The sequence below is a fragment of the Emys orbicularis genome, chromosome 8, assembly GCF_028017835.1.
Source record: "Emys orbicularis isolate rEmyOrb1 chromosome 8, rEmyOrb1.hap1, whole genome shotgun sequence".
Lineage (NCBI taxonomy): Eukaryota > Metazoa > Chordata > Testudines > Emydidae > Emys > Emys orbicularis.
The window spans coordinates 325,300-344,467 of NC_088690.1; the positions used below are offsets into that span (position 1 = coordinate 325,300).

General features: G+C 55.4%; 1 protein-coding gene across 1 annotated transcript in view; it reads left to right on the plus strand.

Moving 5' to 3' along the window:
- TIE1 (tyrosine kinase with immunoglobulin like and EGF like domains 1) overlaps positions 1–17,401 on the plus strand; it is a 39,710-nt gene extending 22,309 nt beyond the window's left edge. The window contains exons 10-23 of the mRNA XM_065409418.1: positions 1,057–1,215; positions 2,329–2,466; positions 3,082–3,372; positions 6,763–7,053; positions 8,030–8,223; positions 8,418–8,628; positions 9,494–9,604; positions 9,798–9,988; positions 11,130–11,243; positions 11,771–11,841; positions 12,276–12,316; positions 15,921–16,017; positions 16,396–16,495; positions 17,330–17,401. Of these exons, the coding sequence (XP_065265490.1) occupies positions 1,057–1,215; positions 2,329–2,466; positions 3,082–3,372; positions 6,763–7,053; positions 8,030–8,223; positions 8,418–8,628; positions 9,494–9,604; positions 9,798–9,988; positions 11,130–11,243; positions 11,771–11,841; positions 12,276–12,316; positions 15,921–16,017; positions 16,396–16,495; positions 17,330–17,401 (2,081 nt within the window). The remainder of the gene's footprint in view (positions 1–1,056; positions 1,216–2,328; positions 2,467–3,081; positions 3,373–6,762; positions 7,054–8,029; positions 8,224–8,417; positions 8,629–9,493; positions 9,605–9,797; positions 9,989–11,129; positions 11,244–11,770; positions 11,842–12,275; positions 12,317–15,920; positions 16,018–16,395; positions 16,496–17,329) is intronic.
- Positions 17,402–19,168: the final 1,767 nt, after the last annotated feature.

Genomic DNA, 19,168 nt, shown 5'->3' on the forward strand with positions numbered 1-19,168 from the left:
CCTTTCACATAGCAAGCCTCTGAGTGCGACCCCCCTTATAAATTAAAAACACTTTTTTATATATTTAACACCATTATAAATGCTGGGGACAAAGCAGGGTTTAGGGTGGAGGCTGACAGCTCGCAACCCCCCTGTAATAACCCCGTGTCCCCCTGAGGGGTCCCGACCCCCAGTTTGAGAACCCCTGAACTAGAGAGAGGTGGAGTCTCCACTGCCGAAGACATCCATCTCCCCGCAGGCCAAGGCAGGCTCCCTGGGCCTGAGCTCAGCACAGGGGAGGTCCAGGGCTGCCCTCTACTTCTGGGGAGCAATTGGCATTGTCATGGTTACAGGAACCAGCATGGTTTGCTTGTAGCTGGCCGACCCTCAGCCTGGTCTTGGCCATAGAATCTTTCCCTCTCTTGCCCCTGGGTCCCCTCTGGGAACCTCAGCCACTCGGGCAATCTCATTGCTCCTGGCAGTTCAGTTCACTCCTGCGGTCCCTTGTGAGTCCAATTCCCTCTAGTCCCTCGCAACATTCCCCAGGCCTCACCACTGGTTATAGTGGGGAGCCGCCTTCCAGGGCCCCTGGCCCATGTCAGGTGTCAGTCTGCCCCCAGACAAGGGCGGGGTGGGAGGAAAGGACAGCCAGTCCCCCGGCCAGGCTCCCCTGGCTACCGGAGCTCACTGGCAGTCCCCAGCAGCCTCTCCTCCTGGGCAATCCCCCCACCACCACTCGCAGTAGCATTGTTGCCTTTTTAAGCTCCCCTTCTCCAGGTGGAGCAGATTCTGCACATGCCCCTAGCTGGCACTGCCTGAGTGCAGGAATCTGTGTTAGCCTCTGCATCAGTGGGATGAGGGCATGTCCCATCACGGTACTGACGGCAGAGACTCTGGGATCATGGGGTTCCCCCTAGACTACGAAGGAAAGGGGTAGTATGAGACTAGCATGGGCGATGTGCTAGGGCTGACCAGCAGGTCAGTGTGGCCAAGTGTCCATGTTAAACATTGCTTTGTTCCTTCTTCCTTCAGGGTTGTGTTGGGTTTATTGATGTTGGTTCTGTTCTTTGCCTACAGTCCCTCCAGTGCCACTGAGGCCTCCCCGGCTGCTGGCCAAGCAGAGTCGGCAGCTTGTGGTTTCCCCAGTGGATGGATTCTCTGGTGACGGCCCAGTCACCTCCATCAAACTGCTCTACAAGCCCAAGGACAACACCTCACCTTGGTCATCCATTGTGGGTAAGGGAATCAGCTTGCAAGGGACATTTAGGGCAGGATCAAAGTCACGGGGCAACCGCTCTGCCTCTTGCCCCGCTGCCTGCAGGACTGATCCCTCGTGTCTCTCTGCCACGATGCTTTCCTCCCTGTATTTGCTACTGCTTCGATTTTGGTGTCATATTCAAATTTGGCCACGATTGATTTTACAACAAGGAAACTCCTACCCCAGGGAGGCCTGAGCCAGCTGCTGCTGCTTCTGAGCTAGCATGTCAGTAAAGCCTATGGAGACCCTCCCAGGCTGAGTGAAAACCAGCAGAATCCGTTGCTGCGTAGAGATTGACAGATGATGCCACATCATGACGGCAGCAGTGGCTCAGACGTGCCTGGCTGGACACGGGCCAAGAACCCAGAAACTCCAACCCTAGCCAGGGAAGGATAGGGCAGGTGAGGGCTTCGCTCGGCCAGTTCTCCCCTCGCCGTTTTCCTCAGCACTCCCATGAGGTCCCCTCCCCTGTCTCCAGCTAATCCCACTCTGCCTTGCCCTGGCTGCCACATCGCAGGGAATCTCTGCAGGGGCCTTTAGGAGAAAGCAGAGCGTGTGATGCTGCAGGGAGCGTGTTCGATCTGTGCAAGGCCGAGAGTGCAATCAGGGCTTTCCTGGGCACAGGGTGGGGCATGGCTGCCTGAGGGGTAGGCCTGGCAGCACCATGACCAGAATCCAATGTGCTGCTCTGTGAAGAGCTTCTCGTTCTAGTTGCAGGGCTGGTGCTGACCCAGATTCTGTTCTGAGCTCCAGCCCCAAGACACTGGGCGTCGGGCACTCCAAGTACTAGCTTCGCCAAACAGAGCATTCTCGTAGCACCAGGGGAAATCCTAGAAGCAAAAGGGGGCAGGCTGAGTAGCCGGCGGCGATGGGCTAGAGCTGAGATGCTGGGATCCAGCAGGTCCATGTTGCATATTGCTAACAGCTGGGCCCAGGGAGCTTTCGGGAGGGAAGAGGCAACAGGCCAGCCGGGGACATCCTACTGCCAGTGCTCAGCCTGCGTTGGGCTTTGGGAGGAAGCTGTGTCGCAGCATGGAACAAGGCTGCTGGTCACATGGCTTCGGTTTAACAGGATCCTCTGTAATCAACAGTTGACAACAGTGAAAACATCACACTCATGAACCTACGGCCAGTCACGGCCTACCTGGTCCAGGTGCAGCTGAGTCGCCCTGGTGACAAAGGGGAAGGTGCCATGGGACCGCAGGCGGTCATGGTGACAGAGTGTCAAGGTGAGTGCCTGGCAGGGACAGGGGACAGACAGGAAAGGAATCCCCCGAATAAAAATATTACAGAGTGGGTGTGCCTGGCCCTGCCCTCCCCAAGAGCCGCCAGGACTAGAGCTGGGTGGATTCATCTATTGGTTATTGATTTATACTGCACCAGTGTCTAGAGCTTCCAATCAGGGATCAGGCCCTGTTGTCCTGGGCTCTGCACACGTGTGGTTTAATTCACAACAAGCCATTTGTTCCATGAATCTCACCTAATTCACCCTGCTCTGAATCAATCCAATGAGATTTAATCCTGTCCAGTCCAGTTCATCCTAGCCCAATCCCAGTTTTATTGGAATTTCTCTGATTTAATCAACTCTGTTCCAACTGATCTGAGAGTCTGGGCCCATGCTGAGTCTAGTCTGAATTTATTGGGGCGTTCTCACCCTCCTCAGCATCGGGGCTTGATACAAGTGTAGGGTTCTGCCAGGCCCTGGAGCCTAGATTGGCAGCATGAGGCTCTGTGCATTCCTTCGGGAGGAGAGAGAGGACTGGCCCACAGTGAATTTGCTGTCTGGTTTTCACAGGCGTTGGTCCAGTAAAGATATTACCTCATCCACCTTGTGTCTCTAACAGAACCCACAGCCAAGCCTGTGATCGAAGGCTGGTCCGTAGAGGGGAAGAACACGCTTCATGTTAATTGGAACTTGCCAAATAACTACGAGCCAGCAAATGGGTTCGTTGTACGTCTCTTGGACTCAGCAAAAGTGCTTGTCCGTGAGATGAATATAACCTCCATGTTTGTGCACTCTGCCCGCATCCCTAACCTGGAGTTCAACAAGGAGTATGGCCTGGAAGTGTCGGTCTATCACTGCACCAGCCTGGGCCCTCCATCTGACCTCTACAAGGTCATGATCAACAGCAAAGGTAGGTAACCAACAGCCCCTCCTGCCCCTGCAGAGCCAGCACTGTCAGGAGCAAAGGGAGGGAACTGTCTGTCATAGGGGCATGGGGCCAGCTCCTCAGCTGGCGTAGATCAGCATAGTCCCATTGAAGTGAATGGAGATACACTGGTTGGGGATCCGATCCATAGAATTTGCCACACAAGATCAGACTACTGGTCCACTGGGCTCTTCTGCCTGCTTATTTCAGGGGCAATGGCCAATACCTGATGCCTCAGAAAGAGGCAAAAAAATCATGATGCACCTGGCTCATGGTAGTCGTGCACAGGTAAATAGCTTAGCCTGACATGGGGAGGGGGGAAATCTTTCCTGGCCCTTGTAGGGATCAGCTGGTATCTTGAAGCATGAGGCTCATTCTTTTGTCTTAGGTATGTCTGCACGTGAACCGCCCCAGCGGCACAGCTGCAGCGCTCCAGTGTCAGTATAAGTAGTGCCTACGGGAGGGGCTCTCCCATCAGCGTAATAATCCATCTCCCTGAGAGATGGTAGCTAGATCGACAGGGGTTAGGTTTCCACGCCCCTGAGAGATGTAGCTGTGCTGATTAAGTTCTCAGTGCAGACCAGCCCTTAGTATCTAGTTGCCAGTGTTATTAGGCATAAAACTATTATCCAGCACCTCTTTCAGTTCAGCTCCATATGTCACTCTGCCCCTGCAGCCATGACTCCCTCGGCCAATTGCCTGAGGAGGGAAACACTGTCTCCTTTTCTTTCTTCCACAATTGTTTGGCCCAGAGTGGCTTCCTGCTGCATAATCCCCTGTTCCATGGCTACTGCTTGCCCTATGTGTGTAAAGCACTAGCACAGTAGGGCCACCGTCCCAGATTGCTATTGTAATACAAATCCTGCATTGTGGCAGGGGGTTAGACTAGGTGACCCTTGTGGTCCCTTCTAACCCTACGGTTCTATGAAATAATAGGTAACACAGGCCATGGAATTTCACCGGTGATTCCTGCATCAAGCCCAGTAACTTGTGGCTGAAATTGCTGCGGTTCCTTAGCCTTGTGTCATTTAATAGGACTAAAATTATAGCACTGACCATCCCCAGTTTGATTCTTTGCAGACACAACAGCTCAATTCTTCCCAGGTGCCACTGCACCAACCTCCTTGGAGTTACATGAGAGGGGACCATTGTGATCATCTAGTCTGACCTGTACAGCACAGGGCAGAGACCTGCCCCACAATAATTCCTAGAACAAAGCTTTTAGAAAAACATCCCATTTTTTATTTAAAAATTGTCAGTTACGGAGAATCCATCACAACACTTGGTAAATTGTTCCAATGGTTAATTACTCTCACCAGTAAAAATTTACACCTTATTTCCAGTCTAAATTTGTATAGCTTCAGCTTCCAGCCATTGGATTGTGTTAGACCTTTCTCTGCTACATTGAAGACACCATTATTAAATATTTGTTCCCCATGTAAGTACTTTAAGTAACAAGCAAGACGGATGCAGTTTGTCTTTGGGGCACTGAATTTCCCTATTGTTTGGAGAAGGGACTTTTCTACAAGTCACCCTACTTAAAATAAACGTCAGCGAGTTGTCCCCAGGGCATGTGCAGAACTGGAGATACTGCTCCCACTTCAGCTAACTGTGCTTTGGAGAGGTTAACCCTCCTGCGGTCAAGTAACAGTGTCCCCTAGAGGTGACAATCACCAAATTCAGCATGACTTTGGGATACTGTAATTAGACTGTGGAACTCACGGGCACTGGATGACATTGCGGCCAAGAATACAGGAAGATTCAAAGAGGGGTTGGACATTTCTATGGCTATCAGTAATATGCACAGGTATTGCAGTTAATGTGTAAAAGGGTTTTTGGAAGGGAGACAAAACCCTGCTTTGGGGCTTAAGCCAATCTCTGACAGATAGGGAGCAGGCTGAGACCTTCATGGAGGGCACACTATCCCACATGAGCCTGCAGTGGGCTTTTTCCAGTGTTCTCTGAAGCTCCTGGGCTGGCTATGGTCAGAGACAGGAGAGTAGGCTACACAGACCTCAGGCCCAACCCAGCCTGCTCATTCCTCTCTTTCTGTGGTGCTGAAGAAAGAAATTAAAACGTTAATTTAAAAAATGACCAGCCATTGATTAACTTGTGGGTCCTGTCCCATACCACGGCTGGGGTAAAGGGAGGCAGTGGTCAGCGTCCACTAGACCCTGCCGCCTCCTCTGTCCCATCCCTTCTAACTATTTAGCATTGGTGCTGACTAGGGATGGTAGCCATTGCTCACCCAAACATGTGCTGCTCTCCCTGTCCGGCTGATGCCTCAGCTCTCTATTTCCTGTAGCTGGTTCTGCGCACTGCATCCCGCTGCCCTGAGGGCTCAGCCCTGCAGTGCAAGCTGGGAGTATCTGAGAAGGGCTGATAGTGCCCCTGGGAGCCCTGCCATTTAGTGCAGACGAAGAGCGGTGACTAGAAAGATGAGGCTGAGGCCACGTCTACACTAGGTGCACTTTGCCAGTACAGTTCTTGCAGTGGTGCTCCTAGCATGGACATAGTTTATACCAGCCACACTGCACTCTTGCCAGTAGAGCTTAGACTCATAGACTTTAAGGTCAGAAGGGACCATTATGATCTTCTAGTCTGACCTCCTGCACAACGCAGGCCACAGAATCTCACCCACCCACTCCTGTAACAAACCCCTGGCCCTGACCTATGTCTGAGCTATTGAAGTCCTCAACTTGTGTCTTACTCCAGCTCCTCCCTGTGAAATAGGCTCTACTGGCAAAGGCGCACTTTTACCAGAATAACCGTGCCTAGCCTAGGGGCTTTCCCCAGCCCAACGCCATTGCTCAGGGATTGCACCTCTTGACGCCGCAGACCCGTCACCGTGTGTGTGTGAATTTAAAAAATGTGGCCTTGGCATTTCCCAGCCTCCCATCCAGGCAGCCCTCAGTCTGCTCTGTCTATAGCCTCAGCAGTAAAATCAAACAGGAGTCAAGACTCCCACCTCATTGCCCCTCTTCCCTGGCACTGGGGACGGGGTGCGTGGCTCCGACCCCGCCCCTCTTCCCCGGCCCTGTGGATGGGGTGCGCAGCTCCGACCCCGCCCCTCTTCCCCGGCTCTGGGAACATGGTGTGCGGCTCCGACCCTGCCCCTCTTCACCAGAGGTCAAGGGGGGACCTGTCTGGGGGGTGATCCCACTGTTCTTCCTTCTGTGTTTATTCTGCTGTGGCCCATTGACTGTCACCCCCTCCCACATGCACACATGTCCTTTCCATGATCCCATGCCCAGCACAGCCCAGGGAGTCTCCTTTGCTGTGGCTGAGGCTGGGGGCTGGGCGCAGCCAGGCCTGGTGCCTCACACCCTGGAGATGTTACCTGTGGTGCTGATTTCCCTCCTCTCCTCGTCCCAGGCCCCTCCTCCCCCAGGTCTCTCCACGCAGAGCCCCTCACGGACACTATCGTCAAACTCACCTGGCAGGCCCCTGAGTATCCCAACGGGGGTGTCAGTAAGTACATTGTGGAGCTGCAGCAGCTGGGTGGGGCCAGTGAGCCACAGTGGGTTGACACGGACAGCGGTGGGGAGACCACGAAGACCATCCCGGGCCTCAACGCCAGCACATGCTACCAGTTCCGGGTCCGAGCGAACTCCCATGTGCCTGGGGAGTGGAGTGAGCCTGTGAAGGCGGAGACCCTGGGGGACGGTAAGTGGGTTATTTCAGAGACGCACCAGGAAAGTGCTGAACTGAGTGGGGTATGCAGTCCCCCTTCATCCCGGCTGCTCTGCTGACCTACGTCTTGGACCCCACCCCAGCTGGAGGCCTGGCACCTGTATCCATTCCCTCCTCTCCCACACACAGCCATATTGCCAGGGCAGCCCCAGCCCAGCTGGCACCCCCCCCACACAGGCCCCTTGGGAGGCCCCTTTGGAGTCTTGACTCTGTGTCCAGCCCTGCAAAAAGCCTAGTTAGTGGGTGATGTGCTATGCCCCAGAGTGTCACCAGTAACCACCTCTCCGCTGGTGTGTGACCCACTGAGCGGCTTGGGCACTGACCCCCACATCAGCTGCGAGCCCACAGGAGAGCTGCTCCCAGCAGCACTGCTGTGGTGTGTGGAGACAGCAAAGCTCCTGGGTCTGGAACATTGTCTTTGGCGTGGGGAGGCAGGGCCAAGCAGAAATGGGCACAAGAGAGAAACTGAAGGTGAAAAAGAGCAAGGAGGGGAGGGGAATGGTGCGAGAGAGGAGACGGGGGAAATAATAAGTCAGTGGGGCTGGGGGGCAGGGAAGGGCAGAGCCTGAAGGGGAGTAAAACGCCCTTTCCAGAACAATGTTCATTTCAATGCAGCATGGGGAACATGCAACACTTGTGCAAATCAGTGTATGTGTGGGTGCAAATAAGCTGCAGCTGTCAGGGCTGGGAACGTGTTGTCATGGCTCCAGTCATGCAGTGTGATGCCTGGGGCAGGTGAACTGCAGAGCCCTGAAATGCCAGGGTCAGCTGCAGCCACTTCACTGCATGGCCTTTGCTATTGGGCTGCAGGGCCCTACTCAGCCAAGGAGGAGAGGGGTTTTCCCAGTGCATGGAGCAGTGCAAAGAGCTGCGTCGGGCTGGAGCTGGTGCATCTGACACCTTGAGCCGGGCACAGCCATGAGCCCTCTGTTCCCCTCCCTCCCTGCAGGTGCCTTGAGTGAGGTGCCCAGACTGAAAAGCCAGGACATGCAGCCCTCGGGAATAGACCAGCAGCTGCTCATGGCCATCATTGGCTCCGTGTCCGTCACCTGCCTCACCATCCTTTTTGCCCTCTTGGCACTTTTCCTTATTAAGAAGAATTTTTTTCACCGGCGCCGGACCTTCACCTACCAGTCTGGCTCAGTGAGTAATGCTGCCTCTGCCTCATCAGACCCTGAGTCCCCATGTGCCAGCCCAACCTCTAATCCTAGTGCACCACGGGCAGCGTGAAGCATGCCTCACGCACACACACCATCACCCCCAGCACCTGCTCAGACCACGGTGTTGGGTTCCTTGGGGGCCAGAAATCTTTAACTTCTCCCTTACCTGTTTCTCAGGGGGAAGAGACCATCCTGCAGTTCAACTCAGGGACCCTGACCCTGACTCGCCGGCCAAAGCCCCAGCCTGAGCCCCTCAGCTACCCCATCCTGGAGTGGGAGGACATCAAATTTGAGGATATGATTGGAGAGGGGAACTTCGGGCAGGTCATCAGGGCAATGATCAAAAAGGACGGCCTGAAAATGAATGCAGCCATCAAGATGCTGAAAGGTGAGCGAGCCTGCGCCTGCTTGGGGCCCAGGAGGGAGGGATGAATGGCAAGGGGGTTAAGGACAACGTACACATCCTGGCCGGGATCCCTGCACCCTGAGCTGGGCCCCAGGGCCCAAGCGGGAGTTTGCTGCAGGTACTGGGACAGACTCAGCCTCAAGCAGCTGAGATACTGAGCAGTCACCAGAGCTCACAGGGCTGCCTGAAGGCCCCACATCTGGGCTCCGTGGGGCCCAAGTCCAAATCCGAGAAGTGCCCAGTGCGTGTCCCCCAAACACGATCTGAATGGGAACAGCGTGGACACCTGGGGGGGGGGGCGATGGTTGGTGCCCACCCGAGAGGATTTCTCAGGAGTGGGCGGGTGATGGGGGTTTGCACCCATCCAGGAGAGCACCTCAGGGGAGAGGGTTTCTGGTGGTTTGCACCCACGGGGGGTGGGGGGGGCAGTGCTGAAGGTTTGTACCCACGTGGGAAGGTGTCTCAGGGGCGGGGGGGGCGTGATGGAGGTTTGTACCCACGTGGGAGGGTGTCTCAGGGGCGGGGGGGGGGGCGTGATGGAGGTTTGCACCCACCCAGGAGGGTGCCACGGGGGATGGGAGCCAGTGCTGGTGGTTTGCGCCTGCCGGGGGTGCGGTGCCAGTCGCCTTGTTTTAAGTCACACCTGGCCGAGGGGTGGAGGAGGTACCTCAGGACTGCAGAGGGGGGTGGCTGTGGACAGGAGCCTCAGGCCTGGGACTGCAGAGGGGGGTGGCTGACAATGGGAGGGTGTCTCGGGCCTGGGACTGCAGAGGGGGGTGGCTGGGGACAGGAGGGTGTCTGTGGCCTGGGCCCCTGGACTGCAGCGTTTGTTCCTGGCTTGTTTCAGAGTTTGCCTCAGAGAACGACCACCGGGACTTTGCGGGGGAGCTAGAGGTGCTGTGCAAACTGGGACACCACCCCAATATCATCAACCTGCTGGGGGCCTGTGAGAACAAAGGTGGGAGTTCCCCCCCCCCCCCCCCCCCGCTGCTCTGGGTGGGCTGGGCCAGGCTTTTTTCCCTGCTGTTCCTGGGGTCCCTGCACTTCTCCCCATACCTGCTTCGCTGCCCTCTTCTGTGCTCTGGGCAAAGTCCTGCCCGCCCTACCCACTGCAGGATGTTGAAGGCCTGTCTCCCTCCTTTGTCCCTCAGGCTACCTGTACATTGCTATTGAGTATGCTCCCTATGGGAACCTGCTCGATTTCCTCCGGAAAAGCCGAGTCCTAGAGACTGACCCGGCCTTCGCGAAGGAGCATGGGACGGCATCTACCCTCACGTCCCAGCAGCTCCTCCAGTTTGCTTCCGACGTGGCCAAGGGAATGCAGTATCTAAGCGAGAAGCAGGTGTGTCCCCTCCCCTGCCCTGCCTGCTCTGAGCACGTGCCAAGCTCTGCCAGGGCCAGCAGCCATGATAGCTACGTGGGTGCGTGTGCAGGAGCGTGGGAGGGGTGCCGGTGCCTGCATAGCTGTGTATCAGAACCAGGAGCTGAGGCGTCTGGCACCAGGCTCTCCCTGAAACACTCCAGCCATGGCCACCGCTCTGTGACCCAGCGACATGGAGCCCAGCCTGCCTGCGGTGAGGCAGCGTTACCACGCCCCAGCATGTCACTTGCCACCAACAAGACACAGAGCTGGGGCAAACTAGCCAACGAGTATAGGTCTCTCCGGCCTATCTGCGTTCTGATTGGCTGTGACGTGTTCTGCACGTGGGGCACGGGAATGGAGGAGCTGGCGCCATGGCACTGCCTGCTCCTGTCTCAGAGAGCAGCTCTGCTGCTCAGTGGCTGGCCCGGCAGGGCACAGGTCTCCGGGGCAGCCAGCTGACCTACCCATGCTCTGACCCAGAATGCGGGGAGCCGGGCCCCCCCCGAGCCCTGCTGAAGCATCCTCCCATGCTTAGCCGCCCCATGCTGCCCCAGTGCTGGGTGTGAAAGGCCCCCAGTCGCCTCTTCCTAGGGCTGCCCCAAAGCCCAGCCAGTCCTAGGTGCAGCACTTTGACTTCCAGGGACTTGGAGCCACTGCTGCTGAGTCCAGGCTCCTTTCTGCTGCCTCCTGGCCAGGCTCCCTGAACCCACCAGCAGCTTGGCTGCCTGCCCTCTGCCCAGCCAGCTGGCACAGGGGAGACTCCCCAGGATCCAGGAGAGCTGATCAGGATCCACTGCAGCCATCAGCTTCCTCAGGAGCAGTAGCTGGGGCCCAGATGTGCCCAGGGATGAGGGCTGGACCAGAAGCAGAATAGCTTTGTCCCTCAGCATGTCCAAAGGGCCGAGGCTAGGGCCCGCCGGCACCTTCCCGTTCCCAGCTGCAGAGTCCCAGAGGGTGAATGCTGCATCGTCCCCACCCCCACACACCTGTCACCAAAGCTGGTCCCTGTTCTACGTCCCAGGGCTGGGAGTAACAGGAGGCTGTGCCGAGCTAGGGCCCGCCAGCTTGTCTCCAGAAGGGGCCACATAGGCCCAGCCCTCACTCACCACGGCTGTCTCAGTTCATTCACAGGGACCTGGCAGCCAGGAACATTCTGGTGGGGGAGAACCTGGCTTCCAAGATCGCCGACTTTGGCCTTTCCCGAGGGGAGGAGGTCTATGTGAAGAAAACCATGGTGAGTCCAGCGTGAGGGGCTCTCCACTGCGCCCTTGGCAGACCTAGGTTGCAATGCCCCAACCCAGCAGCTCTAGGGACAATTACTGTAATTGCTCCTGTCCTAGTACAAGATCTCTTCTGTCCCACAGCAAGGCCGTGAACCCCCCTCTACCCATGGCTCCCGCTGCCTGGATTGGGGGCAGCTGTTCCCTACCCCGGCTTTCCCCACTCAGTGGTGGGTGACACCTGTATCATAGAATCATAGAATATCAGGGTTGGAAGGGACCTCAGAAGGTCATCTAGTCCAATCCCCTGCTCAAAGCCGGATCAATCCCCAGACAGATTTTTTCCCCAGTTCCCTAAATGGCCCCCTCAAGGATTGAACTTGCAACCCTGGGTTTAGCAGGCCAATGCTCAAACCACTGAGCTATCCCTCCCCCCTGGTTGGGTTAGGAGTGGCTGTTTCCTACCCCCCCCCTTTCCATGACTGTGGAGGGGGGGCATTTCCCCACTACCCTGCTCATTACCGTGGGTCTTTTTCCCCAGGGCCGCCTGCCAGTTCGCTGGATGGCCATCGAGTCACTGAACTACAGCGTGTATACCACCAAGAGCGACGTGTGAGTCCTGCCCCCGGTCTGTGGGGTAGATATGTCTATGGGGTTAGCCCTCTGCCAATGCAGAAGGGGGTTAGCCGACCCTCCCTGCTGACACCGGAGGGGCTACTGCTCCTACACCTTCCCCGTGCCTTGTTCCCAGCCTCTAGCCCATCCCCCCGCTCAGCCCAGGCTCGCTGTGCTCAGAGCCAGGGATTCCTGTTACAGCGGGGCCCCGTTGCGCTGGCCTTGCTCAGCCCCAGCAGGACACAGTCCTAGCTCTGAAGAGCTTGTCCCCATTTCCAGTGCCTCCATCTTCCCAGCCCCCTCCCCTGGTGCAGTCCCAGCCCCTCCCATTCCTGTCCCAGAGTGAACCCCGCAGACAGATATGCTGGAACTGGGCGAGGGGGCCCGGGAGGGAGGCACTGCTGGAGACCCAAGCACTGTCTCTCTTTCAGGTGGTCCTTTGGGGTGCTGTTGTGGGAGATTGTCAGCTTGGGTAAGTACCGGCCCAGGTGGCTCATCCTGGGTTGATCCGTTCTACCTGTGGGTCCTGCAGACATGGCACAGGTGTGCCCAGCTGGTCTGGCCCTCCCTCCCATTGCTCTGGCAGGGAGCTCTTGGTTCATGTCAGAAATGTTGTCCGAGTGAGGCAGTGAGTAACGTGAACCTGCCTCATTGAGTGCGGCCCAGCGGAGGGTGCGATGGCACGGCAGTGCCAGCCAGGAGGGTCCCTCAGATCCAAGCACCCATTGGGGCAAGGGAGTAACTCACATGCCGAGGAGCTGGCATAGGGTCTCCACTGAGCTGCCTCCTCTGGGCCTTGGCGCGTGAGTCATAGCGTAGACGTGCTCTGAGTGCTCCAGCAGTCCAGCTGCAGCACTGTCCTGGAGACACTCGCGACAGCCACAGAAGGGCTTTCCCACTGCTTTAGAGCCACTCCCTCAAGAGGCGGGCGCTGGGTCACCATTGACCTCGCAGCGTCTACACCTGGGCTTAGGTCAGCGTAATGACGTCTCTCAATGTGTGGCTGCCCCGCCATAGTGTCTGAGCGCCGCACCGTCTGGGGCAGATTTATCCCCATGGTACAGATGGGGACAGAGGCACGGACCCTGGCTCTCAGTACAGCCAATGGCTACATGCCTTGGAGGATCTGTGCCAGAGAGACCAGGTGACTTGCCCACGGTCATGCAGGGAGCTGTCATGGAGCAGGGACATGAACCTGAGTCCTGGGCTAGAGCTCTAACCCCTGAGCCAGCCTGTCCCGAGTCAGGCCATTCCCGACAGTAATCCAGTGTTGAACATGTTCCCAGTGCTGTGGGTTCTGAGTCTGTGGGCACCCGCGACAGCACCCTAGGACTGGCCCAGCTCCTGCCATGGCCCCAGCGGGCACTGCCTGTCCAGGTCTCTTCAGGGAACACAATCCACCAGCAACAAATGCCTTCCAAAGTGATGGAGCTGAAAGGAGCGTTACAGGGAGACACATGTGGGCAGCGCAGGGAGGCGGGGGGAGAGCCCACCCGTTGAGGGAGGGTGGCTGGTTCAGCCTCAGCCACAATCTGGCTGGTGTGGGTCTGAGTGTGGCTGGAGCCTGGGCAGCTCTGGTTTTATATGGCAGAGTCTGCACAGGGGTGGTGTGTGGAGTGGGACCTGCAAACTGAAATAGTCACAAGAATGAAATGCCTGCAAGCTGCATGGAAACTTTTAAATTCACCATAACAGAGGCTCAAACTCTATGTATACCCCAAATAAAAAAACACAGTAAGAGGACCAAAAAAATGCCACCATGGGTAAACAACAGAATAATAGAGGCGATTAGAGGCATACTTTAAAAATTGGAAGTCAAACCTACTGAGGAAAATAGAAAGAAACTCTGCCAAGGCAAGTGTATATGTATAATTAGGCAGGCCAAAAACAAATATGAAGAGCAACTAGCAAAAACTAACTGCAATTTTTTTTAAAGTACACCAGAAGCAGGAAGCCTGCCGAACAGTTATTGGGCCACTGGACAAGCGAGGTGCTAAAGGAGCACTTAAGGAAGACAAGGCCGTTGCTGAGAAGATAGATAAATTCTTTGCATTGATCTTCACAGCAGAGGATGTGAGGGAGATTCCCACACCTGAGCCATTCTTTTTAGGTGACAAATCTGAGGAACTGTCCCAGATTGAGGCATTGATAGAGAAGGTTTTGGAACAAATGATAAATTAAACAATGATAAGTCACTAAGACCAGATGATATTCATCCAAGAGTTCTGAAGGAAGGAACTCAGATATGAAACTGCAGAACTAATAACTGTGATATGTAACCAATCGCTTAAATCAGCTTCTGCACCAGATGACTGGAGGGCAGCTAATGGAATGCAGATTTTTTTAAAAGGCTCCAGAGGCGATCCTGGCAATTACAGGCCCATAAGCCTAACTTCAGTATCAGGCAAATTGGTTGAAACTATAGTAAAGAACAGAATTATCAGACAGCTAGATGAGCACGATATGTTGGGGAAGAGTCAACATGGCTTTTGTAAATGTAAATCATGCCTCACCAATCTATTAGAATTGTTTGAGAGAGTCAGCAAACATGTAGACAAGGGTGATCAGTGGATATAATGGACTTGGATTTCAGAAGGCCTCTGGCAAAGTCCCTCACCAAAGACTCTTAAGGAAATTAAGCAGTTGAAGGTCCTCTCATGGATCAGTAAATGGTTAAAAGACAGGAAACAAAGGGTAGGAATAAATAGTCAGTTTTCAGACCGGAGAGAGGTAAAAAGTGGGGTCTCCCAAGGATATGTACTGGGACCAGTGCTGTTCAACATATTCATAAATGATCTGGAAAAAGGGGTAGAGAGTGAGGTGGCAAAGTTTGCAGATGATACTAAATTACTCAGGATAGCTAAGTCTGAAGCATACTGCGAAGAATTACAAAGAGATCACACAAAACTGGGTGACTGGACAACAAAATGGCAGATGACATTCAATATTGATAAATGCAAAGTAATGCACACTGGAAAACATAATCCCAATTATACATATAAAATGATGGGGTCTAAGTTAGGTGTTACCACTCAAGAAAGAGATCCTGGAGTCATTGTGGATCATTCTCTGAAAATATCTGCTCAATGTGCAATGTTAGGAACCACTAGGAAAGGGACAGATGGTTGCCCCATCTAAAAAAAAAGATGTGTTATAATTGGAAAAAGTACAGAGAAGGGCAACAAAAATGATCAGGAGTATGGAACAGCTTCCCTACTTCCCTACGAGATTAAAAAGACTGCGACTGTTAGACTTGGAAAAGAGACGACTAAGGCGGGATATGATAGAGGTCTATAAAATCATGACTGGTGTGGAGACAGTGAATAAGGAACACAAGAACCAGGGGTCACTCAATGAAATTACTAGGCTGCAGGTTTAAAACAATGATAAGGAAGTACTACTTCACACAACACATAGTAAACCTGTGGATATTGTAGAGGCCAAAAGTATAAGTACTGTGTCCAGTTTTGGGCCCCACACTACAAGAAGGATGTGGAAAAATTGGAAAGAGTCCAGCGGAGGGCAACAAAAATGATTAGGGGTCTGGAGTGCATGACTTATGAGGAGAGGCTGAGGGAACTGGGATTGTTTAGTCTCCAGAAGAGAAGAATGAGGGGGGATTTGATAGCAGCCTACAACTACCTGAAGGGGGGTTCCAAAGAGGATGGAACTTGGCTGTTCTCAATGGTGGCAGATGACAGAACAAGGAGCAATGGTCTCAAGTTGCAGTGGGGGAGGTCTAGGTTGGATATTAGGAAACACTATTTCACTAGGAGGGTGGTGAAGCACTGGAATGCGTTACCTAGGGAGGTGGTGGAGTCTCCTTCCTTGGAGGTTTTTAAGGCCCGGCTTGACAAAGCCCTGGCTGGGATGATTTAGTTGGGAATTGATCCTGCTTTGAGCAGGGGGTTGGACTAGATGACCTCCTGAGGTCCCTTCCAATCCTGATATTCTATGATTCTATGATAATTGTGTTAAAAAAAAAATTGGGATACTGGGCTGGATGGACCATTGGTCTGACCCAGTCTGGCTGTTCTTATGTCCTTATGAGTGTGTGTGCTGTGCTCTGCCCCCAGGAGGAACTCCTTACTGCGGGATGACGTGTGCCGAGCTCTACGAGAAACTGCCGCAGGGATATCGTATGGAGAAGCCCCGCAATTGTGATGATGAGGTGTAAGTGGGATCTGGCTGCCCCAGTCTGTCCCGGCTGGGCCTGGTGAGACCAGGAAAACAGGCTTGGCCTTGGCTGTGGCCATGGGGCACCAGCCACACACAGGAACCAGGGCCTCTTTGCACGGCCTCTGTGTTTGTTTGGTGTCTTGGGGGACGGACTACGTCACATGATGTAATCCCTGTGCACTAGGAACAGGAAAGCTGGCAGCCTCCCCACCCATGACCCACGGTAGGGCAGCCTGCTGGGCTCCCTTGCCTTCGTCCCTCCTACTGCAGCTTGCTTATGCCTCAGCTACTTGCCACCTTCCCTGCCAGTGCTTCCCCCACCCCCATGTCCTGTCTGCACTGACACAGGCCCTGCTGTGCCCTCTCTCCTAGGTATGAGCTGATGAAGCAGTGCTGGCGAGACCGCCCCTACGAGCGCCCGCCCTTCGCTCAGATCTCCATGCAACTTATCCGGATGCTGGAGGCCAGGAAGGTAGTCTGCTTGTGCCCCAGCGGGGCTGGCTGCAGCTCTATCCCTCCCTCAGCGCTGTACTCAGGCCCTGGGGCAGGGCTGCACCCAAGGGGGAGGCAAGGGTGGCCTTACGGGGCAGTCCCATCACAGTAACTGCCACTCCAGGGCTCTAATGAGCTTTTCCAGCGGCCAGGACCAGCTGGATTGCAGAGCTGCTGTAGCTCCTTTCCCTGGCCATGCCCCGTGTTGGCAGCTGCTGGGCGATGATGTAAATCTGACTGTGCCACACGGGAACTGCCCTGATGCTGCGGAAATCCTAGGGGCTTTGCAGCCTCTCTCCTCAGAAGGGCACTGGGGAGCAGGGCTCTGAGCCCTGCCACGTGCCTGGGACTCATCTCCAAGCCAGAGCCCAGGAAGCTTTGCAGGGGCACAGCCACAGTTGGACTAGGCGCGTAGCGTGGGGACAGCCCTGTTCTGGAGGGACATGCTGTGGGGACAGTCCCGCTCTGCCCAGTGCCCCGTCCTGCCTGGCATTGGCAGGGAACACAGGTTCTAATCCCTGTTCTGAACCTCACCGAGCGGAGCCGCAGCCCAGACCCAGACTGCAAGGGGCTCTGGGGAGAACAATGCCCCCTCCTGGCTAAGAGAGGAGCCGCTCCCAGCCTTAGCTCAGGCCAAGGGGCACAAAGCCAAACCCCACTCACAAGGTGTTCAGCCCTACCTACGTTCACTTAGACCTGGGGAATCACCCAGACAGCACTCGGAGCAGGCCAGGGTCCTGATACCAGGACCAGGGAGTGCTGAGCAGGATGCTCTAACCCAGCCCCAGGCCTGACACTCTCTCTCCCCATCCAGGCCTATGTGAACATGGCCTTATTCGAGAACTTCACGTACGCCGGCATCGACGCCACAGCGGAGGAGGCCTGAGGGCGAGTGGAGCACAGCGCCGGGAGCCCTGTAAATAACACACCCCTACTTGCCGCACTTGGACGCCAGGGGAGGGACATGGCCTCTGCCCCGTGTGGGGCATGCTGTAAATGGCCTGCTCCAGCGTGGAGAGTGGAGACGAGGAACTGCCCTTTGTCCTGGAGCAGGAACTTGCCTGGGGGCAGTTTCTGGCTAACATGATACCCCCATATTCTGCAGCCAGATTCCTGGCTGAACGGCAGCTTCTGCCCCCCAGTCCGCTCAGGCAGGACTGCCCTGCGCTTGCTGCCCTCTCTGCCGGTCTCTGCAGTGCAGCTCTACACCAGTGGCAGGGCCAGCCAATGGGCCAGGCTCTCCCTGTCTCATGCCCCTCCCCACTCTCCCAATCCTTGCTGCAGGCAGGCGCTGTGCCTGGCCGAGAACAGGGGCAGGGAGGCCTGTCTCCCCTTGAGCCCATGGACACTGGGGCCTTCTCTGAAGCTGGAGGATGTGATACCAGCCCCTTGCTGCCCTAAGAGAGGCACAAAGACTTGTCCTGGGTAAAGGACAGACTTGGAAACAGCCCCAAATGTAGAGCCCTCGTCCCCACCTCCAGCCCTGGTGTTTCGTGTGTGGCTGCTCAGCTTCCCTGCTGCCCGTGGGCTCTCGGAACTGACTCGCTGTGCAGCTGGACCTGGCCCGGCACCATGCGGCCAGCGTACTGGCACGCAGAGCTGTGCAAACATTGCTCCTGGATGCTGGAGACCCTCTGGGACAGGGCCGATCAGGGGAGTCCGAGAGGAAGGATTCCAGTGCTCACCTTTGGAACACCATGGAGGAGTAAAATATTCCAGGCTTGGCCCTAGGCTCCTCTCTGACCTGCCAGAGACCAGTGGCTGCCACGACTTGTGCTTTACGGTTAATAAAGGAAGTCTAAGGGACTGGCTGGCTCAGGGGTTTGGGGAAGGGGCCGGGGCCTTTCCTCTCTCTCTCTTTCATAGAAACACAGATTGTAAGTCTAGAAAGGACACTTAGATCGTTTAGTTTGACTTCCGCTAGGGGGCACTGGCTCCAAGCCAGCTCGAGGGGGGGAACTGGCTGGCTCAGGGAGCAGAGAATGGGATACTGGGTCTTGCACCACTGGTGCCTGTGTGTTCCCTGACCTGCCATGAGAACGTCAGTGTCCTGGGCTATCTCAGGAGCACAGAATTTGCCAGTTTCGAGCGTGGGCCCGTTGCTCCCAGAATCCTGGCTAGGGTATGGCTTATGCCTGTTTCTTCAGGGGCAAGCAAACTAATTAAAGAAACCCTCCTTGCACGGGGATATTGGGCTATGCTGAGTAGCAATGGAATTCCCTCCTGAACTCTAAGGAGACAACTGGTGCTCTGGTACATGAGAATGGATTCCCCTGAATTCAGCTTTCTGGTGAGTGCCCACATTGTTGCTGAGCGTCTAGTTTTCTTGCCCACGTCCAGTCCAGTTGTGGTATTTTCCTTCTGCATGGCTGGCAGTGCAAAAGCCAATTACAATGTATGATTTTCAAAAACACATTCTGCAGCATGTGCGTGCTCTGAGTGCATGCCCTGTGCTCGGAGTGTTCTGGGTGCGAGCAGCCAGGGAACCCAGAGCTGGGCTTGTGTGCTAGCTGGGCATGGGCTCTGGGTGGGGTCCAAGGCGGCACAGAGGTGCAGCTGTATCCTGGTGCTCTGCACGGGCCCTCAGGCTCTGCTCTCTCTGTCGCGCTCTCTGGGAAGATGGTGTGGAGCACATGCCTGGCCTCACAGTCGC